Genomic DNA, 19,154 nt, shown 5'->3' with positions numbered 1-19,154 from the left:
AGGTCAGAGACATACATATAGAACTAGAGGAGAGTAGATACGCCAGAAGGAGAGGCACAGTCAAAAGCTGGTGGGGTGGAAGACCAGGGAGCAGAGAAGAGAACTTGGAATTCCATGCCCCAGCTCACAGACTGCTCGTTTACTGCCTGGGTGGTAGAGGATTATGGGTGAGGATGGATGGCCGTGTTTCCTAGCTATCCTCAGGGAGCTCCCAGGGGTATCCCATGCTGAAAAACAGTGGTGAAACAGGAGCCCACATTATTCCTGGTAGGAATAACTACAACTGTAACTGATGGCTTACCATCATTAACCCTGAAGAGGATTGTCAGTCACACACACACATACACAGAGCAAATATTGTAACTAGGCCCAGAGACGTCACCTGACTCACCCAGATCACACGGTAGGATTTGAACTTAGGTCCTCTTCCTCCAAATCGAGGGCTTTTTCCTCTTGACCACGAGAGGAAGAAGATGATTGAATGCTTCCCTTGTTATTGACAGGTGGGCCTCTTTGTGGACTTCTTTGTACAACTCTTCACCCAGCTCAAGTTTCGAGTTGTACAGACTTGTATCCTTTTCATGATTTCTGATTTTACTGGACTTTCAAATTTCATGGTGCTGTTTATTAGCCTATGGTTTTTAGATGTGTGCCCCAAATCAGTCTCTCAGCATGCTTCCCAGGACAAGAGGAAGATCAGTAAGAGCACAGTGGTACTTGAAGGTTGTCTGGGGATGTAAAGCTTTGAAAGCAAGAACAAGTTTTTTCTTCTTTTTTAAAAATATATTTTTATTTATTTTATTAAATATTTCCCAATTACATCTTCAAAAGTTTTTAACATTCCTTTTTTAAAACTGAGTTCCAAATTCTCTCCCTTCCTCCTGTCCCTCCCCTTGAGAAGGCTGGCAGTATGGTGTCATCTATACATATGAAGTTGTACAGAACATATTTCCCTATTAGCCATGTTGCAACACACACACACACACACCCCCAAACAAGAAAAATAGAAGAAGTCAAAAGAGTCTGCTGTACTCCAAGCCCATCCATTTTTTTTCTCTGAAGGGGAATAGCTTTTTTCATCATGGATCCTTTGGAATTGGAAGCATGAGTTTCTTAAATGATAATTGAGCCATCCTATAACAGGTCCACAAAATAGGTTTTGTGATTGGCGATCGGAGGTGCCTTTTATCAGCTTTTATTCCTAAGGCAGTCCGTGGCCTCAGGCTCAAAGACCCAGTTTGGGGCCTGGTGCAGATGACAGATTCTCTTTACAAATCTTCACTCTGTCCTGTGGCTGTCTTTGGCTCTCCCCTCCTTGGAGGGCTTTCTGTGCCCCTCTTAAAAAACAAAACCTCTTCGAGTGCCTGTTGTTCAGCAGTATCACCTTTGTAGACGAGCCACGGCCCTGTTTGGCATGAGTTCTGCTTCTTAATCATGATCAGGAAGTCGAAAACATTGATTTGTGTTAGCTTAGTCTTTTTGTTCTTATCTGCCCCTGAAATACATTGTCACGGCCCTACCTGGGTCGGAAAGCCGCCTGTAAAGAGCTGAGAGGCTTCCTAATTTAATACGTTATCTCAGATCTGGTGAGCATCAAACGCCTTCGCCATCAGGGGTGAGCCGGAGGGGGAGTGGGAGGCCCTGCGGCCGCTGTGTGCAGGCATGCCCCCAGTGGGTAGTGAGAGCTTCCTTGACACAGACCAAAAGCGGTGGAGGAATGCAGTAAGAAGGGATGCCTTGCCCTCTCCCTCCTTGAGCTTCTGGGCTTTAACCTGACGTTTGTCTTCTTAGCCAGTCTGCTTGTCCTGATCGAGGTAAGAAGGTGCCTTGCTTGTGGGAGCTTTCATCGGGGGGCATTTTTCAGTCAAATTCCATAAACATTTATTAAGTGCCTGCACTGTGCTTATTGATGGGGATACAAATAAGGAAAAGACAGTCCCTGCCCTCAGGGACCTTACTGTCTAACGGGAAAAGACTGCACGCAAAAGGAAGTTGGAAAGGGGGCTGAGGAGAGGACACTGGGGTATCTGGAGAGTGGAACCTTAGCTGAGCTGCAGGTGGGAAGTGAGGGAATTTCCTCTGCAGCTTTATGAGTTGACTTGGAGGTGAGGTGAACCTTTGTTTAAAAGGCTGATGGCACTAAGCATTTATTAAGCACTTACTATATTCCTGGTACCAGGTTTAGTGCTGGGATTAGGAAGACAAGCCGAAAGAAAATCCCTGCCCTCAAGGAGTTTAGCTTCTAATAGGGGAAGGCAGACTGTGGAAGGAAACTGACAAATTGGGAGGGGACTGGAGGAGAGGAGTAAAGAAAGTCTGGAGAGTCAAAATTGGATCCTGGAGAAAAATGAAGACTTGGCTGGCCTGGGTAGGGTGCCCCCCACCCCTTAAAATGGAGTTTCTGAGAGGAACCATCCAATCTGAGGAAGGGACTGCAGGGGCCAAGTGTATTTCCAAGGTGAGGAGCCTTCTGTGGTGAGGGAGAAAAGGTCCGGAGAGAGTCAGGAGGGAGCCTGGAGAGGGAGGAGGGGTTGGTCTAATAACCTGTACATCATTCAAGCTTTCTGGATCTCCCAGCTTTGGTGAGATCATAGAGGGAAGCACTTTGCTAACCTGAAACCTCTGCACAGATGTGAACTGCTCTTACTGTCCCTCATACTGTGGCATCATCATATTCAGTAGCCTGACAGGTAATCGAATTTCAATGCATGATGTGCGCTCCCATTGTCTTGGCAGCCAGTGGCAGCCGGTTCTGGGATTCCAGAGATCAAATGCTACCTGAATGGTGTGAAAGTGCCGGGCATCGTCCGTCTCCGAACCCTGGCATGCAAGGTTTTGGGAGTGCTTTTCAGCGTGGCTGGAGGTGAGGAGAGTTTTTTTGTTGTTTTTGTCTTATCCTTGAAGTGTCAGAGAGAAGAACAAGATGGTAATTGTTAAACATGTGTGTGTATATATATATATATAACAATAGACTTAGATCCAGAGAGTTTCACTGATGCAAATCCACAGATTTTACTATGATTCATTCTGATGGCATGATGTTACTGTAGATAAACCATATTGAGAGTTCTTGAGTGTCCCATCGGTATTTTAAGTAGCTGACTGTCCTCCTGTTTGGTAGGGTTCATTTTCAGGGCAGCTTCAAGTATTTGTGGCATAATGGAGATTTCCTCCAGAACCCCACAGTGTGGCTTTAAGTAGCACTTTTTGTGAATCATTTCACAGTTCCCTTTATAAAGCCTTATAGTGGTCACTGTTAACTGTTTCTCATGGCACTGCTTCCTTCAATCTCTTAATAATTTTCCCATTTTTTTAAACTTATTCTTAGGACTCTTTGTAGGGAAGGAGGGTCCAATGATCCACAGTGGTGCAGTTGTGGGGGCTGGACTCCCTCAAGTAAGTAATGATTTTCCCAAGAGCCTTTTGTCATAATTTGTGAGGGAGTCTTGTGAAATCAAACTGGAAGGACAGGTGGGACCCAGCCTTAATCCAATTGAACAATCATTTATTAAGGGCTCATTAAGAATAGGCAGAAAACTAGAAGCCATCTCTAGCCTTGGAAAGGAGCTTATATTCTACTGGGGCATACAGCTTGTAAAGTGAAAAGCATCTAGGGACAATTTGAGGGGAGAAAGATAGAGGGAAAAGAAGGGGGAGAAAGGAGAAGAGGGAAGGGAGGGAAGGAGAGAAAGAGAGGGAGAGGAGAGGGGAGAAGAGGAAGAGAGGAGAGAGGAAGAAGGGAAAGAGGGAGAGGAGAGAAAAGGGAAAAGAGGAAGAGAGGAAAGAGAGGAAGGTAGAGGAAGAAAGAGGGAGGGAGGGAAAGAGAGAGAGAACACTAAAAACCATGGCATCAGGAAAGGAAGGTGGCAGAGGAGCTAAGCTGGGAAGGAGACTGGGAATTCTAGGATGTTCTAGACCTGGGGATAGGGACAAATCCCTGCAAGCGTGTGGAGTCAGGAAATGGAATGCTGAGCTTGGCGACTTCCTGCTTTGGTGTGATGGGGAATAACTTGAATTAAGCCTGGAGAAGAAGGCCAGAGGCAGCTTATGAAAGGTGTTGAATGCCAATATGTGGAGTCTGTATTTTATTCTAGAGACAAGGGAACCCCTGAAGGTTTTGAACAGGCAAGTGACATGGCCAGCCTTGTTCTTTAGGGAGATTGTTTTGGCAGCCATTTGAAGACTAGATTAGAAAGGGGAGAGGTTGGATGCTGTCAATCCAATTAGGAGGCTCCTGCAATTAACTGGGTGCGTGGTGGTAGGCATCCAAAAGGTGGTGGTGGATGTAAGAGTCCAGGGAGATGGATGTTATGGGTGAAGGATCAACCAGATGTGGAAAGTGATTGGGCATGGGCAGTGAGGGGTAGTGAAGGAGAGGCAGGGACAACTCAAGGGCTGCCTCCCTGGGTGAAGGAGGGAAGTTTGTTCAGCTACCTGGGGGACAGTCATTTGGAGCCGTCCAACAGGCATTGGGGGTGGAGCAGTGGAACTCAGTGGAGGGATGGCTCTTGATCTGTAGATCTGGAAGCCATCTCAACGGGGATAGTTCAATAGGTGGAACTGATGAAATTACTGAGACGTTAAGTTGTGGAGAGAGAAAAGAAGATGGATAGGCATCCTTGGTGGATACCCTTGGTTAGGGGCCAGATGGGTAGGAAACTCAGGAGAAAGTAGCATCTCAAAAACTCATAGAGGGAAGAGTATCTGGGAGGGGTAGTCAGTAGCATCAGGTGCTGCAGAGAAGTCAACAAGAATGAGGGCTGAGAAAAGACCCTCAGATTCAGTAATAAGAAAGATCCTTGGTAACATTGGAGAGATCAGTATCTGTTGAGTGGTAAGGTTGAAAGGCAGGCCGTAGAGGATGGAGAAGTGAGTGAGATGGAGAAATGGAGACAGTGGATATAGAGTGCTTTCTTCTGGGAGTCTGTGAAAGGGGGAAGAGAAGGGAGAGTAGAGGAAACTCAGGCATATCTGTAGGCGTCTTGGAAGGTAGACAGAGACTGAAGGTTAGGAAAGGATCAGAGATGATAGAAGGGCAAAATCCCAGAAGAAAAGAGAAGAGGACACAAGTAGTGAGTCGTCCTCGGTGGGGAGGGCTCCCTGTTTATCAGAGACAGAACAGAAGAGAGAATCCAGGAGGTAATGGGAAGGATTTCAGATGTGTACGTTCACATTGCACTTCCCAGAAAAGGGAAAGAAATTCATCATCCCTGATTGGTTTGGAAAATTCTATGGACACTTTCCCACAGAGTGTGAATTTCCTGGCATCAGCCTGGGTTGAGTAAGATGGGTTTATTGTTCCGGAACATTAAGTGAGATTGAAAAGACACTGAAGTTAGAAGCTTTCCTCTCTCTCAGAACAGTGGGTCACTTGGACCAAGAAGTCTTGCTAAGTTTCAAAACCTGAGAACATGTGGCATGTGAGGCTCAGTCCCGTTAGGTGAGAGCGAATTCAGCATTCCTTCGAGTCAGGGCTAAGCGCCTTGTGGGGGGGCAGATTTTAGTTTCATCTTGGTTTCATGGAACCTTATGATGTTAAACTCAGTGCTGGAGCTAGGACTGCACAGCAGATGGGAATTATTGATTTAGGGTTTTTTTTTTTTTAGGACGGGAGTTATCTCGGAATTAGCCTGGTTTGAGAAACCTCCAATTGTTTTAAGCCATAATTTCTAGACTAATTCAAGTATTGATGAGAGGTGGGCGCTCTGACTCCCTGAGGACAGTGGGAGTAAAGGACTTCTTTCCCTTAGAGTGTATTCTTTGGTAAACTGCTATCTCAGCAGCTCAGGAAAGAGCCACCACCAGTCAGATCCATCCTGTTAATGAGCTAAAAGGGAACAAAGGGACTTAGTTCTGGGATCGGAGGACAGCAGAACAGTTTGATGAACAGAGTGAAAAATGTGGCCTCCTGGCAGCCAGATCCCCTAAGAGGACCTGCTTCTGTCTTGGGGCAGCTGTTTTGAATTCTTCCCCACAGCATAGTGGAGTTGATTGTTTGACGGCCCAGCTATTAATCTCCTACGCCTCCGACCACAAGGAAAATTAATCTATTCACCAGCAATGAACTGAGCCGCTTAGGAAAGGGAAATACAAAAATGAGCACCATGTGGTCCCTGACCCCTCAGGGCAGATATCTCCAGAAGTCAGGGCACTGCCTCTAATGCCTCCTAAAGCAAATGCTTTCTTTTCACCAGGTTACTTGCAATTTATTCTTACTGCATCCTGTATAGTTGTACATAGGAAAAGAGATTGAGTGTGAGAGTGATTCCTGGGGCATTTGGCTGCAATATATATCTTTAGGCCCTTGAATTCCCCACTCTAAATTTGTTTTCTCCTGTTTTCAGTTCCAGAGCATCTCTTTGCGGAAAATCCAGTTTAACTTCCCCTATTTTCGAAGTGACAGGTATGAAGGGAGTGGGAATTACCTTCTAAATAGCTCTTCCAGAGACAGGAAACAGAATGCTTAAATTAATGACATGGTATCAGGCTGAGAAGCATGGAGGGCAGCAGGGGAGAAAAATGATCCAGAATTTAAGATACACTATAGATGAGGGGAGGGTCAAACTCAGACAGAAATGGGGACCACCAGACAGTGCAGTAGGATCCCTACAGACTGCCTATTGACTTCATTCTAAAATGTAGTGTGTTTTATTTTTTATTGTCTATTTATTTTGTTTTATTGCATATTTTTGTGTATGTTTTATTGTATATTTATTTGGTTAAATATTTCCAAAGAACATTTTAATTGGGTTCGTGTTGCAGGCATTACCATGTTCAACACCTCTGCTGTAGATAATTGTCACACACAAACACATAGAGTCTTTCTGATGGTCCAGAGATGTATCTTTGTTCTCTCCATCCTTAGTGTTCATTTATTCAGCTCTTTCTCTGGAAATAGCCAGGGTTTTGACATCTGCATTAGTGAAGATTGATGCAGAGGTTTTTGGAAAGGCAGATGTGAGAAAGTGGTTGGGCTTTTGATTACAGAACATCTCTAATATGTCCCTTGAGGTTTCAGTTGATGAGAAATGACTTGAACTTTTAGGTTCGTAGAATGATTTTGCTCTGCTAGGGAGCTCTTCTATGAGAAGGGAGCTTCCAGATGGGTAGAAAGCCACCTGTGTGCCAGGAACCCTTACCTTCAGGCAGTATTACATGCATAGGAATCCCCACCTCAGGATCCCTACTTGCCTACTCAAGTGTGAGATAAAATCACCCTCATGTTAGCTTAGGGGAATGTGATGTGACATTGGCTTTCATGTGCTGAGCGATCTCAAGGCATTACATTTTTTCCTTTCCTCTCCCACTTAGAGACAAGCGAGATTTCGTGTCAGCAGGTGCAGCTGCGGGTGTTGCCGCAGCTTTTGGGGCCCCCATTGGGGGCACCCTCTTCAGCTTGGAGGAGGGGTCATCCTTCTGGAACCAGGGACTCACTTGGAAAGTGGTAAAAAGTGGCTTTGAAATGTGCGATACTGTGTGAACTGACTGCAAGGCTGGAGGCCTTACCAGCCAAGAGAGTACTTACTTGACCTCCTGGGTTTGAGTTTAAAACAGAAACCCCTTCCTGGCAGGAATGTGGTTGTTACAAGGAGTTGAATTCCCCGCTTCTTGTTCTGTACTTGACCCCTGGAGCTCCAGGGAGACTAGAGGAGATGATTGAGAGGGAGTCAGGGACAAGCTTCTGCCCTTGGCATAGGTACTCACAGCCTCAGGCATCGGCCTGCAAAATGTCATTTCAAAGCACTTTACGGAAGTCTCTTCTCTTATTTTGTTCTCCCAACAACCCTGTAAGTTAGATAGGTTAGATATGAGCTAGACCCTCGTAAATGCAGCTACTGCATCGCCGGTAAGTTTGTCTCCTGTTCAGGACCATAGACTCTTAGGCCTGGAGGGGACTTCAGGTGCCCCCGGGTCTGGGGAAGGTACCTTCTGCTGGGTACCCAGTAAACAGTCATCTCTGCACAGCTAGAACTCGGGGCTTTGTCCATTAGCACTCTTCTATTCCTAGCCCCTGATTTTGGGGTTGTCATAGGTGACCCAGCTGTGCTGAATGTAGCGTGTACCACAAATTCTACTTCTCCTTCATTGCCTGACTTCTGGGAGGAAATGTCACGCAGAAAGGCAAAGCTTGTCACTTCTCAGTTCTCCTTTCTTTTCTCTTTTCTCTTTAGCTCTTTTGTTCCATGTCTGCCACATTCACCCTGAACTTCTTTCGCTCTGGAATCCAGTTTGGAAGTTGGGGTTCCTTCCAGCTCCCTGGGTTGCTGAATTTTGGGGAGTTCAAGGTTAGTGTCGTCCCAACCACCAACCTTTCATCCTCGTTCCCTGAAAATCAGTCTTAATGAATGTGCCAAAGAGCAGCCGTCACAAAGACCATCAGAGAGCCCTAGCTCTGCCCTTTGGACCAGTGGATCCAAGTCTTCTTTCTTCCTAGCCAGTCAGCATCATTTAATAAGTACTTACTGTGTGCTAAACATGGGGTACAAAGGGCAGAAGTGGGCCCTGCCCTCAGGGAGTTTCCGTTCTAATGGGGGTGACAACTTGTAGAGAAATCATTACATTCAAGATTCATGCCGATTACATGGAAAGCAGTCTTAGAGAGGAAGGCTTTACCACCAGGGGAACTGGGAAAGGCCTAGGAAAGGTGGGATTTGAGCAGAGTCTGAAGGCAGCCAGGGATCCTAGGAGGTGGGGACGAGGAAAATGAGCCGTCCAGGCTTGGGAGGCAGCAGGTACAAAGGCATAGAGAGGAGAGGGGCCAGGTGTTGTGCCGGAGCAGCAACAAGTAGGTCATAAGTAGGCTAGGTCATAGAGTATGTGGAAGGGAGGACAGTTGGAAGGAGCCAGCTGGCAAAGAGCTTTATGTGCTAAACAGAGGGCTTTCTAGTTGATACCAGAGGTAATCAGGAGCCACAGAGGGGTAACGTGGTCAGACCTATGCTTTAGAAAAGTCCCTTTGTCAGCTGAATAGAGGGTGGATTGGAGGGAAGAGATAGAGACAAGGGGATGAAGTAGAAGATCGTTGTCACGGTCCAGATGAAAGGTGATGAGGGCCTGAACTTGGGAGGTGGCTGTGGGGGTGGGGGGAGAGGACATACCCCAGAGAACTTGTGAAGGCAAAAAGATGACTTAGGGACCAAATGAGTGTGGGGGTAAATGACACTGAAACTGTGAGTCTGGGTGACTGAAACATTAATGGCGGGATTCAGAGGAGCAGAGAGTTTGGGGAACAGGTAACGAGTTTTGTTTTGAATGTGCCAAGTTTGAGAAGCCTACGTGATGTCCACTTGGTACTTGGTCATGTGGGACTGGAGCTTAGGGGAGAGACTCAGGCCAGATATTGAATTCTAGGAATCATCTACCTCGAGCTCATAATTGAACGATTGGGAGCTGATGAGATGACCACGTGAGATAGTGTAGAGAAGAGGGCCCAGGATAGAACCCTGGGGAATGCCCACAGTTAGTGGGAGTGATGTCAGTGAAGACTCAGCAAAGGAACCGAGGAGGAGGGGTCAGACAGGGAGGAGGAGAGCCAGGAAGGTGCAGTGTCATGAAAGCAGAGAGAGGAAAGGGTGTCTAAGAAGAGAAGGCAATGAACAGAGGCACATGGTGCAGAGATTCAAGAAAGAGGAGGATTGCGAAAAGGCCATTACATTTGGTGATTGAGAGATCATTGGGAACTTGGGAAAGGGCAGTTTCAATGGAATGATGAGATCAGAAGTTGTATTTCAGAGGGTTTGGAAGCAAGTGGAGGGTGTGCATAGAAGAGTTGGCCTTGACAAGCAAGGACCACCTCTTCATCTTGGACTAGAGTGAAGGAAGACGTGGTGGGGGAAGATAGCTGGGTTATGTGAGATGGAAGGAAAGAGCTCTTGGTGATGTACAGCTTCAAAGTCCTGAGCTTAGAGGGTTGGTGAGGGAATGGATTGCAGAAGGCTTGAGGAGGGAGGAGAAAGTGTAGAACAGCCAGAGGGCGGGATAGCAGTTAGGGAGAATTGATGGATTGCTACAGCGAGGGCTGATTTGACATTAATAGACGTTTTTAGTGGACCTAATCAGCATAGTTTTCATGGTTTCCCATGGCTCCGTTCAACAGCCCCTTTGAATACGTACAAAGGAAGCTAATGGTAGGAGGTTGGCAAGGTACGATCAGCAGCAAGACAAAGTGGTGAGAGATTCAACAGTGGACACGTGGGGAGAGTTTGAACTGTTTCCCCAGAGGATAGAAACTGAGGAGGAGAGTGTAGCCTCAGAAAGAATGGAGGGACAGAGGGATTTGAGGTCACAGATAATTAGGATTGACTGAGGTAGGAGTTGCAAGGGAGCGGGAAAGGTAGACTGACCAAAGAAAGGAAAAGTAGAGCACAAGAACATGGAAATGGGATGCTGGTGGGTGATGGCAGCATCAAGGTTCTCTCTGTTTGGCTGAAGTCAAGTGGAGGGCTGAGTAGACTGAGGAACTGGGAAATTTTGTTACTGGAGGGGACATCAGTATGTATGTTGAAGTCCCCTGCTATGAAGGCAAGAGTTGAGAGAGTCTAAATTAGGCACTAGATTCATTGGGAGTGAAAAGAAAGAGAGAGAGAGACTGTCCTGAGTGTCAGTAGGTAATGGTCACCAGTGTCTATATTGGGTGATAATTTTTGATTAAATGAACTTCCAAGGAGGATATGTTACTCAGTGATCATGGTAGGGTAGAGAGTCTGGAAGTAGCATTGGGGAGCAAGAAGCATTCCCCTTCCCCCAGGCAGGCAGTCATTAAACAGTTATTCAGCGCCTGCTGTATGCCAGGCACTGTGCTAAGTGCTGGGGTTACAGAAAAAGGTGAAATATGGTCCCTGCCCCTAAGGAGCTCCCAGCCCAGTCAGGAGACAACACGCAAACAACTGTGTACGACAGGCCGCGTACAAGATAAATTGTAAATAATCGGCAGAGAGAAGGCAGGAGAATGAAGGCGGATCAGAAAAGACTTCCTGTGGAAGGGAGGACTTGAAGGAAGGCAGGGAAGCCAGGAGGAGGAGGAGAGGAGGAGAGCCTTCCAGGCCTGGGGGATAGCCAAGGAGAAGGCACTGAATCTGGAGGCGGAGGGTCTCGTGCAAGGAGTAGCAGGGAGACCAAGAGCATGGGACTAAGGAGTCTGGAAGGGTGGGCAGCAGATTGATTATAAATGGCTTTGGACACCAGACAGTTTTCTCTCTTTTGTCCTGGAGGTGACAGGGAACCACCGCAGTTGGTTGAGTTGGAAGGGGTGGGATGGGTGGCGTGGGGGGCGGTGTGTGACATGGTCAGTACTGCTCTTGGCTGGACTGGAGTGGAGAGAGACTTGTGGCAGGCAGACCACCCAGTAGATTGCTAATGGTCCGGGTGATAGGGGTGATGTCAGAAGAGAGATGGGGCCCTATGGGAAAGATGTACAAAGGTAAAATTGACAGGCTTGACAACAGATTGGTATAGGGGATGAGAGAGAGTGAGGAGTCAAGGGTGACCCCAGGTTATGAGCCTGAGAGCCTGGGAGGATGGTGGTGCCCTCCACAGTCACAGGTAAACGTGGAAGAGGAGAGGGTTAGGAAGATGTGGGGGGAAAGGTCATGAGTTCAGTTTTGGACATGTTGAACTTATGCTGTCTATGGGATATCCGCTTCAAGATGTCCACTAAGCAGTGAGAGATGGGAGACTAAAGGTCAGCAGAGAGCTGAGGGCTAGATAAGTAGATTTGAGAATCATAACATAAAGATGGTCATTAAATCCATGATGAGAAGACCAAGTGAAGTAGGATAGAGGGAGGAGAGAAGAGGGCCCAGTATAGAGCTCTAAGGGGCACCCATGAGTAGCAGGGCATGATCTAGGAGACTGAGAAGTGGTCCAGGAGAGAGGGGTTTCCTGAAAACCCAGAGAGAAGAGAGTTATCAAGGAGGAAAGCGTGATCCACTGTGTCAGAGGTTGCAGAGAGGGCAGAAGGGGGAGGACGGAGAAGAGGGGATTTGGCCATTTAAGAGATCTCTGGTCACTTTGGACAGAACAGTTTCTGTTGAGTGATGGTGTCAGAAGCCAGACTGCAGAGAGTTAAGAAGAGAGGGAGAGGAGGTGGGGGGCCCCTATCGCAGACAGCCTTCTCGAGGAGCATAGCCACGAAAGGGAGCAGAAAGAGGGAATGAAAGCTAGTGAGGATGGTTGGACCAGGTGAGGATTTTCAAGGCTGGGGAGATGTGGATATGTTTGTAGGCAGCAGAGAAGCAGCCAGCAGACAGGGAGAGATTGAAGAGAAGGAGAGATGGGGATGATGGAGGGGGCAGTCTGCTAGAGGAGGTGGGATGGTATGCAATCCCTTGTATATTTAGAGGAGTTTGCCTTGGCAAGAAGGGCCATCTCATTATGGAAGACAGGAGTGAAGGAGACAGATATTGTGTGGTAGGTGGATGAGAAGGGAGTAGACAGCGGGGATAAGGAAGAAGGTTTGTCTTTTGGCAGCTGGGGGTTCAATATCCCTGGCATGGGAGAGTATAATGGGGTGGGAGTACGTTAACCATTGAGGAATGAATCTGGGCAGAATAGCAGTGGATAGGAGGTCTGTGGAGAGACTGGGGAGTTAGACAGTTTAAGGACTTTATTTGAATCCTTTCCTCCTGGGTTTTGGCCAGACCCTCAGTAGGCAGGAGGAGGGGGAGGAGGCAGCAGTGGCACGGTGCTATAGGATGGCAGCATCCACTGGACCTAGTGGGCCCAGCTCAGCAGAAGGTCTGGTGGACAGGCCCGGGCTGGTGGTGGCTGTGTCCCTCTTCCTCTGGGGAGGGAAGGGTAGGCCAGCTGCTCAGAGGTGGGCCCACAAGGGCTGCTGGAAGCTCCTGTGGTGGTGGGTGCCTGTCTGGTGTGGGGGTGTGCATGGCCATCACTTCCTTGCATCTCGTCGTTGGCTCTGTTAGAAGGGTGTGGCTTGCATCTGCTCTTGGCTGTCTTCCTCTGTTCTGTTCTCCTTTGTGTTCACTGCACGCTCGTTTTCTCTCCCTCCCTCTCTCCCTCTCCCTTCTTCTCTCAGTGCTCTGACTCTGATAAAAAATGTCACCTCTGGACAGCTGTGGATTTGGGTTTCTTCATCGTGATGGGGGTCATTGGGGGCCTCCTTGGAGCCACATTCAACTGTCTGAACAAGAGGCTTGCAAAGTACCGTATGCGAAACGTGCACCCGAAACCTAAGCTTGTCAGGTATCTGAGCTGCTGCCTCCTCCTCCCTGCCCAGTGTGGCTCTTTTAACTTTGTAGGAGAGAGGGCCGGGAGCTCCTGGGAATGTGCCCTCGATGCCCCAAATTGAAAATCCAGTCTAGACAGCGCCAGCCACAGGGCCGCCATCCTTGCTGTCAGACAGCAGAACAAAGTCCCAGGTTTGGGAGCTTAGGGGAAGTCAGCATGTCCTTTGGGTCCTGCCCGAAAGGGCCCCCTTCTGTGGCGCTCTGCCGACCTGGGGGGTAAAGGCCTCTCCCCTCATCCCTAAGATCTGGGCAGCAGGCTCTGTGGCTGTGTGCGGTTGATGAGTAGCTGCCCACTGCCCTTCCCCCAGTCTGCGCACAGGAAGCAGGTGCCTTGACTGGAGGATGTTGCAAATGCTGTTTAAAGGGGGTGGAGTGGGGTGGAGGGAGTTTTTATAGAGAAAGATTTTCTGAGAGACAGGTCTTTTTTTTTTTTTTTTAAGAGCTCTTTTTTCAAAACAGGATCTGGTTTGTGTTTTGTTCGTAGAGTCTTGGAAAGCCTGCTGGTATCCCTGATGACTACGGTTGTGGTGTTTGTTGCTTCCATGATTTTGGGAGAGTGCCGGCAAATATCCTCTGCAAGTCAGAGTGGTAACGACTCATTCCAGCCACAGGTACGCTCTGTCTCATGACACAAGGTCCCTATGCGTACATACAGGCAGAATCTACTAGCCTCTGCCTAGAACTAAGAGGAGCTCTCAGGCTTACACAGAGAGCCCTCACAGGTAACCTCACCCAGGTGCAGCCCTTATTAGAGAGTGCCCGCCAGAATTCTAGTCTGCTTTCTTACTCTGGTGAATTGGGTTGGATATCCTAGAAGGAAGAGAACAAAATGCTGAAGACCCCTTTTTATTCCTATCCTCTGAGCCCAAAACACACCTGTAGTAGTGCCCAAGTGAGCATCTTTCTTCTGCTTCTCCCTTGAGGCCCTGCTTAGCCTGTTAAGTCAAGGCCAGTCAAGGGCCCCAGAGCTTTTATAATTTGTTTGGCTCTTCTCAGAGGTTGCCCTCCTCATTCTTTTGATGTTTGTAGCGTGAGGTATTCTCACTTCCACTCTGAAAGATTGGTCCCCAATTCTGCCTGTGATGGGCTTATCTCTCTCATCATGGTTCAGCCTAATTGCCTCTCTTTGGTGTTCTAAATACCTCGTGATGTCTCAGACTCATCCCTGAGGAGGTAGATTCCCTCACATTTTGTTCTTAATCCTCTGCCAAACTGGTTTAACAACCAAATCTTTGGTCAGTAGGTATATGGTGGTGTCCCTCTTAATGGAAAATGGTGAAGGGTCCTAGCTCCAGTGTCATCAGTCTGCTTCCCTCTCCTTCCCAATCTACCCTTATAGCCCTTGGAACTGGCTGGAAAGTCACATGAGTCCTTCAGGACCTTTTTTCTGTCAGTCCCTTCAATGTAGCTCTGTGATTATCCCCAGGGAGCAGCTGGAATGCATCAGAACATCATTCGGGGAGGAACTGATTGTTGGGGTGGAAATATTGGGGACCCTAGGGGCAAGTGAGTGCTCCACCTTAGGACTTGGGATAGAGAATGGAAAAAAAGCAGTGCGCCCGAGAGAGCAGATTTCAAAGGCTTCCCCTGAGCAGGGGAAGGACAGCTAAGTTCCCATTACTAAAGTTCTGTAGGGGTGAAGTCAGCCCAGGAAAGTTGAGGGAAGAAGGAGGGAGAGAGAGAGACAGAAAGAGGGAAGAAGGAGAGAGAGAGAGAGAAAGAGGGAAGAAGGGAGGAGGGAGAGAGGGGAAGAATGAGGGAGAGAGAGGGAGGAAGGAGGGAGAGAGCTCTCAGTTGTGAAATTTTGAAGGTAGAGGATTAATTCCTGGGAGGAGGGAAAGGGAAGCTGATTAAAGGGCAGTCTGAATGCCCCGGGAACCCACTCACTTGGATTTTCAAAAGAGGTAAACAAAAGCTGGACGCATGGGCGGGAGAATCCGGAAACCGCATTTCTTCCGAGTGACAACAGGGCAGAAGCTTCTTCCCTGAAACTAAGGTAGCTCCTTTGAGCCAGAACGTGCCTCAGCCTCGTTTGCATGTGTAAGTTGTCCTCCTGCAGGTCCACGCCCTTTGTCTCTCCTGTGTCCCATCCATCCTTCCAGACTTAGATGGGCCCTTAAGGCACAGGGTTGATTGTGGACCACCAAAAGATGAACTCACCAGAACAACTGGATATTTGAGTCAGCGCAATCCATGTGAGCGTATAGGTACAGAGATAGCCTAGGTTATTTTTATTGCTTGTTTTTCTCATTTTCATAAGCATTCCCTGTAACTCAGCATTGGAATTGCTTGCTTTATGAAACCTGGCTTCATATTTTGCTGCCCACTTTATTTGTAGTCAGAGCTTCCAGGCCTGACTTTCTCTGCGGACAGCATCCAGTGAGAAGGCTAATAGTATACCTTGGTTGTCTGGCCATCTAACAGCTGTTTTGTTCCCAATTGTCAGGTTACTTCAGAAGATGTGAATGCAAGCATCAAAACTTTTTTTTGCCCCAATGAGACCTACAATGACATGGCAACGCTCTTCTTCAATCCCCAAGAATCTGCCATCCTGCAGCTCTTTCACCAAGATGGTGAGCTCCAAAAGATGGAGCCTTGCTGGCCCCACCCAGCCCCACTGTGTCCAGTGCCACCCAGCGTTCCTTCCCACCCGAGGCTGAAGAGCCTTTTCCATGGGAGACACCAAGCTGAGCTACTCCATGGGAAGATGGTGCTGAGCCTCCCCTAGGGATTCTAAGCAATGGCAGCACTTGGGAACTCACCAGGATAAGGTTCTGGGTGTGGGGACTTGAGGCAGTGAGAGGAGATGATGTGAGGTGGTTGTGTCAGCACTCACCTGTGTGACCTGGGCTGCTCTTTGGTCTTACAGGGACTTTCAGCCCCATCACGCTGGCCTTGTTCTTTGTCCTCTACTTCTTACTCTCGTGCTGGACCTACGGCATGTCGGTTCCAAGCGGCCTCTTCGTGCCCTCCCTGCTCTGTGGAGCTGCTTTTGGACGCTTAGTTGCCAACGTTCTGAAAAGGTGCCCTGTGTGCATATGTGTGCACGTGTTACAGAGTGTATTTCTTCCCCTGTTCCCCTAACCTAGCAGCCGTGCAATCCTAATTCGTATGTTTGACCTCGTTCCTTACTAGCTACATTGGATTGGGCCACATCTATTCAGGGACCTTTGCCTTGATTGGCGCCGCAGCGTTCTTGGGTGGTGTAGTCCGAATGACCATCAGCCTTACCGTCATCCTGATAGAGTCCACCAATGAGATCACTTACGGGCTTCCCATTATGATCACCTTGATGGTAAATGCCTCCTATCCCCTCCCTGGTTAACGGATCAGTTTACCTTCTGCCTGAATTCTCTCAGATCCTCGTTTTGTGTTGCAGGTGGCCAAGTGGACCGGGGACTTCTTCAACAAAGGCATTTACGACATCCACGTGGGACTTCGGGGGGTGCCGCTTCTCGAGTGGGAGACGGAAGTGGAAATGGACAAGTGAGGCAATGCTTCCATCTTATTCCAAAGTTTCCGAGTAGAAAATACCTCAGGTCACGGGGCTGGGGATAGAGTAACATTTGGGGATATGGGAAAGACTTCTGGGTTTAGAACCCACTGAAAATGGACTAGAAAAATGAGTTGTAAAAAAAGCCAAAGTACAAAGATAGCACAGGAGCTTTGATAGTCCAGTGCATTATTAGGCTTATGTAGCAACACTAAAAATTTCCCAACCATGATTGTTCAGACTTGGTGTCTCCTTAGTTAAAAATGGTGGCTCTTTTAGACACATCAAAAAAATAAATTATAAGGTGGAATGATTTTAACTATACTAGTTGTGGAGAAGAGGAGGATATTCAATAAACAGAAGTTACAGGATACAAAGTAATAAATTTATGCCCAACAAAAAGCAATCCTTCTAAAATAAAAGGGAAGGAAAACGATTGGGAAAATGTTTTGCCATAAATATGTCTGATAAAAATGACATGTAAAACCAATGAGGAATTCACACAAATTTATAAGACTAACATCCCTTCCCCAATAGATAAGTGGTCAAATAATATAAATAGGCAGCTCTTAAAAGAGGAAATTCAGCAACCTGAAAAATTGTTCAAACTTTCTTATCAGAGAAATTAAAATGAAGACAATTTTGAATGACCATCTTTGGCCCATTAGGTTGGCCAAGAGCTAACAGTGATAAAATTCAGTGTAGCCAGGCCTGTGGAGAAACAAAATACAGTGTTAGACTGCTGCTGGAGCTGTGAATTGTTCTGTTCTTTGGAGGGAAATAATGTGGTGAGAACCAAAAACTACAAAACTTCATCTTCTTTGGTTGAGAGATCCTACTACTAGCACTTTAGCCTAAAGATGTTATTTACAGGATGATAGTCTAACTTAGTTTCTAAGCACAAAACATGTTTCAGCTACAGAAAGTAGTCATCAGCTTGGTGGAGTTTGGGGATTTGTTTTCAGTCATCAGAAGCCTGTCAAAGTATTATGGAAAGTTCAGGAAAACATCATTTGGGGCCTCTGTGTGTAGGAGAGCAACTGGTTTTTAATTTTGATTACATGACGTGCATACAAGTGAAACCAATCCATTTTACAGAATTTCCACATATGCCTATTAAAATGCTGCATTACTAGCAAAAAGACTGAACTGTGTAACACACTGGTAATCTAGCATGTGAACTTATTTTTAGGACAGCTCCAGCAGATAATTCACAAATAGAGCTGGGAGAGATGGTAAATCTGTGAGATTTTTAACATAAGAGTCAGAGCTCATGCTCATCTGCAAGATGACCCCCTTGAATGTTGAAATTAACACGTCTCTGGGAAGTAGCTCAGTGTCCTGTTAAGGCTGGGTCTCCTTTTGGAAATCCAACCACTCTAATGAGGCTGGATGTCTACACCCTCCCAGGCTGAGAGCTAGCGACATCATGGAGCCCAACCTGACGTACGTCTACCCCCATACTCGCATCCAGTCTCTGGTCAGCATCCTGCGAACCACAGTCCACCATGCATTCCCTGTGGTGACGGAGAATCGGGGCAATGAGAAGGAGTTCATGAAGGGAAATCAGTTGATCAGTAACAACATAAAATTCAAGGTAAGGCAAATAGATTTGTGTTGAGAAAGGGAAGAGGAAAATGGGGTTACTTGCCCCTCAGACCACTTTTGTCATTATTTATATTCTGAGTTGGAAGTTGTGTACACACTATATATGTCTATGTTCTTCAACCATCTGTAATTTCATTGACATGAAATCTTTCTCCCATTGAAGATCAGAAAACTTTCTATGCCAGTCTTCATATAGCAGTGTGAAAATAAGTACAAAATCATTACTGTTTCACCCCCAAAATTAGATCGGAATACCCTTGCCTCCAGAAAGTATACATATAGGAAAGTAAATAAAACCAACCTTTATTACTCCTCCTAAATTTTAACTACTATGAACAACTCTCTATATCTGCAGGGTTGATTTTCTAAGCCTCTAATGTTTACCGGAACACCACAGGAAGAGTTCCCTTTCTCCTATGGTGGTACCAAAGGGCTGTCTCTTGAAGGCTGAGTTGTCATCCAGAGCTTAGGGCCATGGAGGTTGGCTTCACTGTAGCAGTTTGGCCAAGAGAGACAGTCTATAATCCTTCCCTTCTCCTTCCCCCTTCCCCTCATTTGGATTCCTAAAAGCCCTCTGTCCTCCTTGTAAGCCTCTTCTCCCTCTCCTAGAAATCTAGCATTCTCACCCGGGCTGGTGAGCAGCGCAAGAGAAGCCAGTCCATGAAATCCTACCCATCAAGTGAGCTTCGTAACATGTGCGACGAGCACATAGCCACAGAGGAGCCATCGGAGAAGGAGGACCTCCTGCAGCAGATGCTGGAGAGGAGGTGAGATTCCCAGCCCGCTCCGGGGGCTGAGGAGCCAGCTTC

At 47.2% G+C, this 19,154-nt stretch overlaps 1 protein-coding gene across 3 annotated transcripts in view; it reads left to right on the top strand.

The window, feature by feature from the left end:
• Positions 1–19,154, top strand: part of CLCN6 (chloride voltage-gated channel 6) — a 33,830-nt gene that overhangs the window by 6,769 nt on the left and 7,907 nt on the right. For all 3 annotated transcript variants that reach the window (XM_027843947.1, XM_027843946.1, XM_027843945.1), the window contains exons 5-19: positions 504–570; positions 1,708–1,814; positions 2,737–2,863; positions 3,329–3,396; positions 6,345–6,403; positions 7,312–7,444; positions 8,172–8,285; positions 13,034–13,200; positions 13,729–13,855; positions 15,691–15,817; positions 16,114–16,267; positions 16,380–16,539; positions 16,624–16,730; positions 18,148–18,334; positions 18,955–19,112. In XM_027843947.1, the coding sequence (XP_027699748.1) occupies positions 504–570; positions 1,708–1,814; positions 2,737–2,863; positions 3,329–3,396; positions 6,345–6,403; positions 7,312–7,444; positions 8,172–8,285; positions 13,034–13,200; positions 13,729–13,855; positions 15,691–15,817; positions 16,114–16,267; positions 16,380–16,539; positions 16,624–16,730; positions 18,148–18,334; positions 18,955–19,112 (1,862 nt within the window). The remainder of the gene's footprint in view (positions 1–503; positions 571–1,707; positions 1,815–2,736; positions 2,864–3,328; positions 3,397–6,344; positions 6,404–7,311; positions 7,445–8,171; positions 8,286–13,033; positions 13,201–13,728; positions 13,856–15,690; positions 15,818–16,113; positions 16,268–16,379; positions 16,540–16,623; positions 16,731–18,147; positions 18,335–18,954; positions 19,113–19,154) is intronic.

This window comes from Vombatus ursinus, unplaced genomic scaffold (genome assembly GCF_900497805.2).
Source record: "Vombatus ursinus unplaced genomic scaffold, bare-nosed wombat genome assembly UNPS02014932.1, whole genome shotgun sequence".
In the NCBI taxonomy this organism is placed as follows: Eukaryota; Metazoa; Chordata; class Mammalia; order Diprotodontia; family Vombatidae; genus Vombatus; species Vombatus ursinus.
Note: the sequence above shows the minus strand (reverse complement) of the source record. Positions and strands in the feature narration are given on the sequence as shown.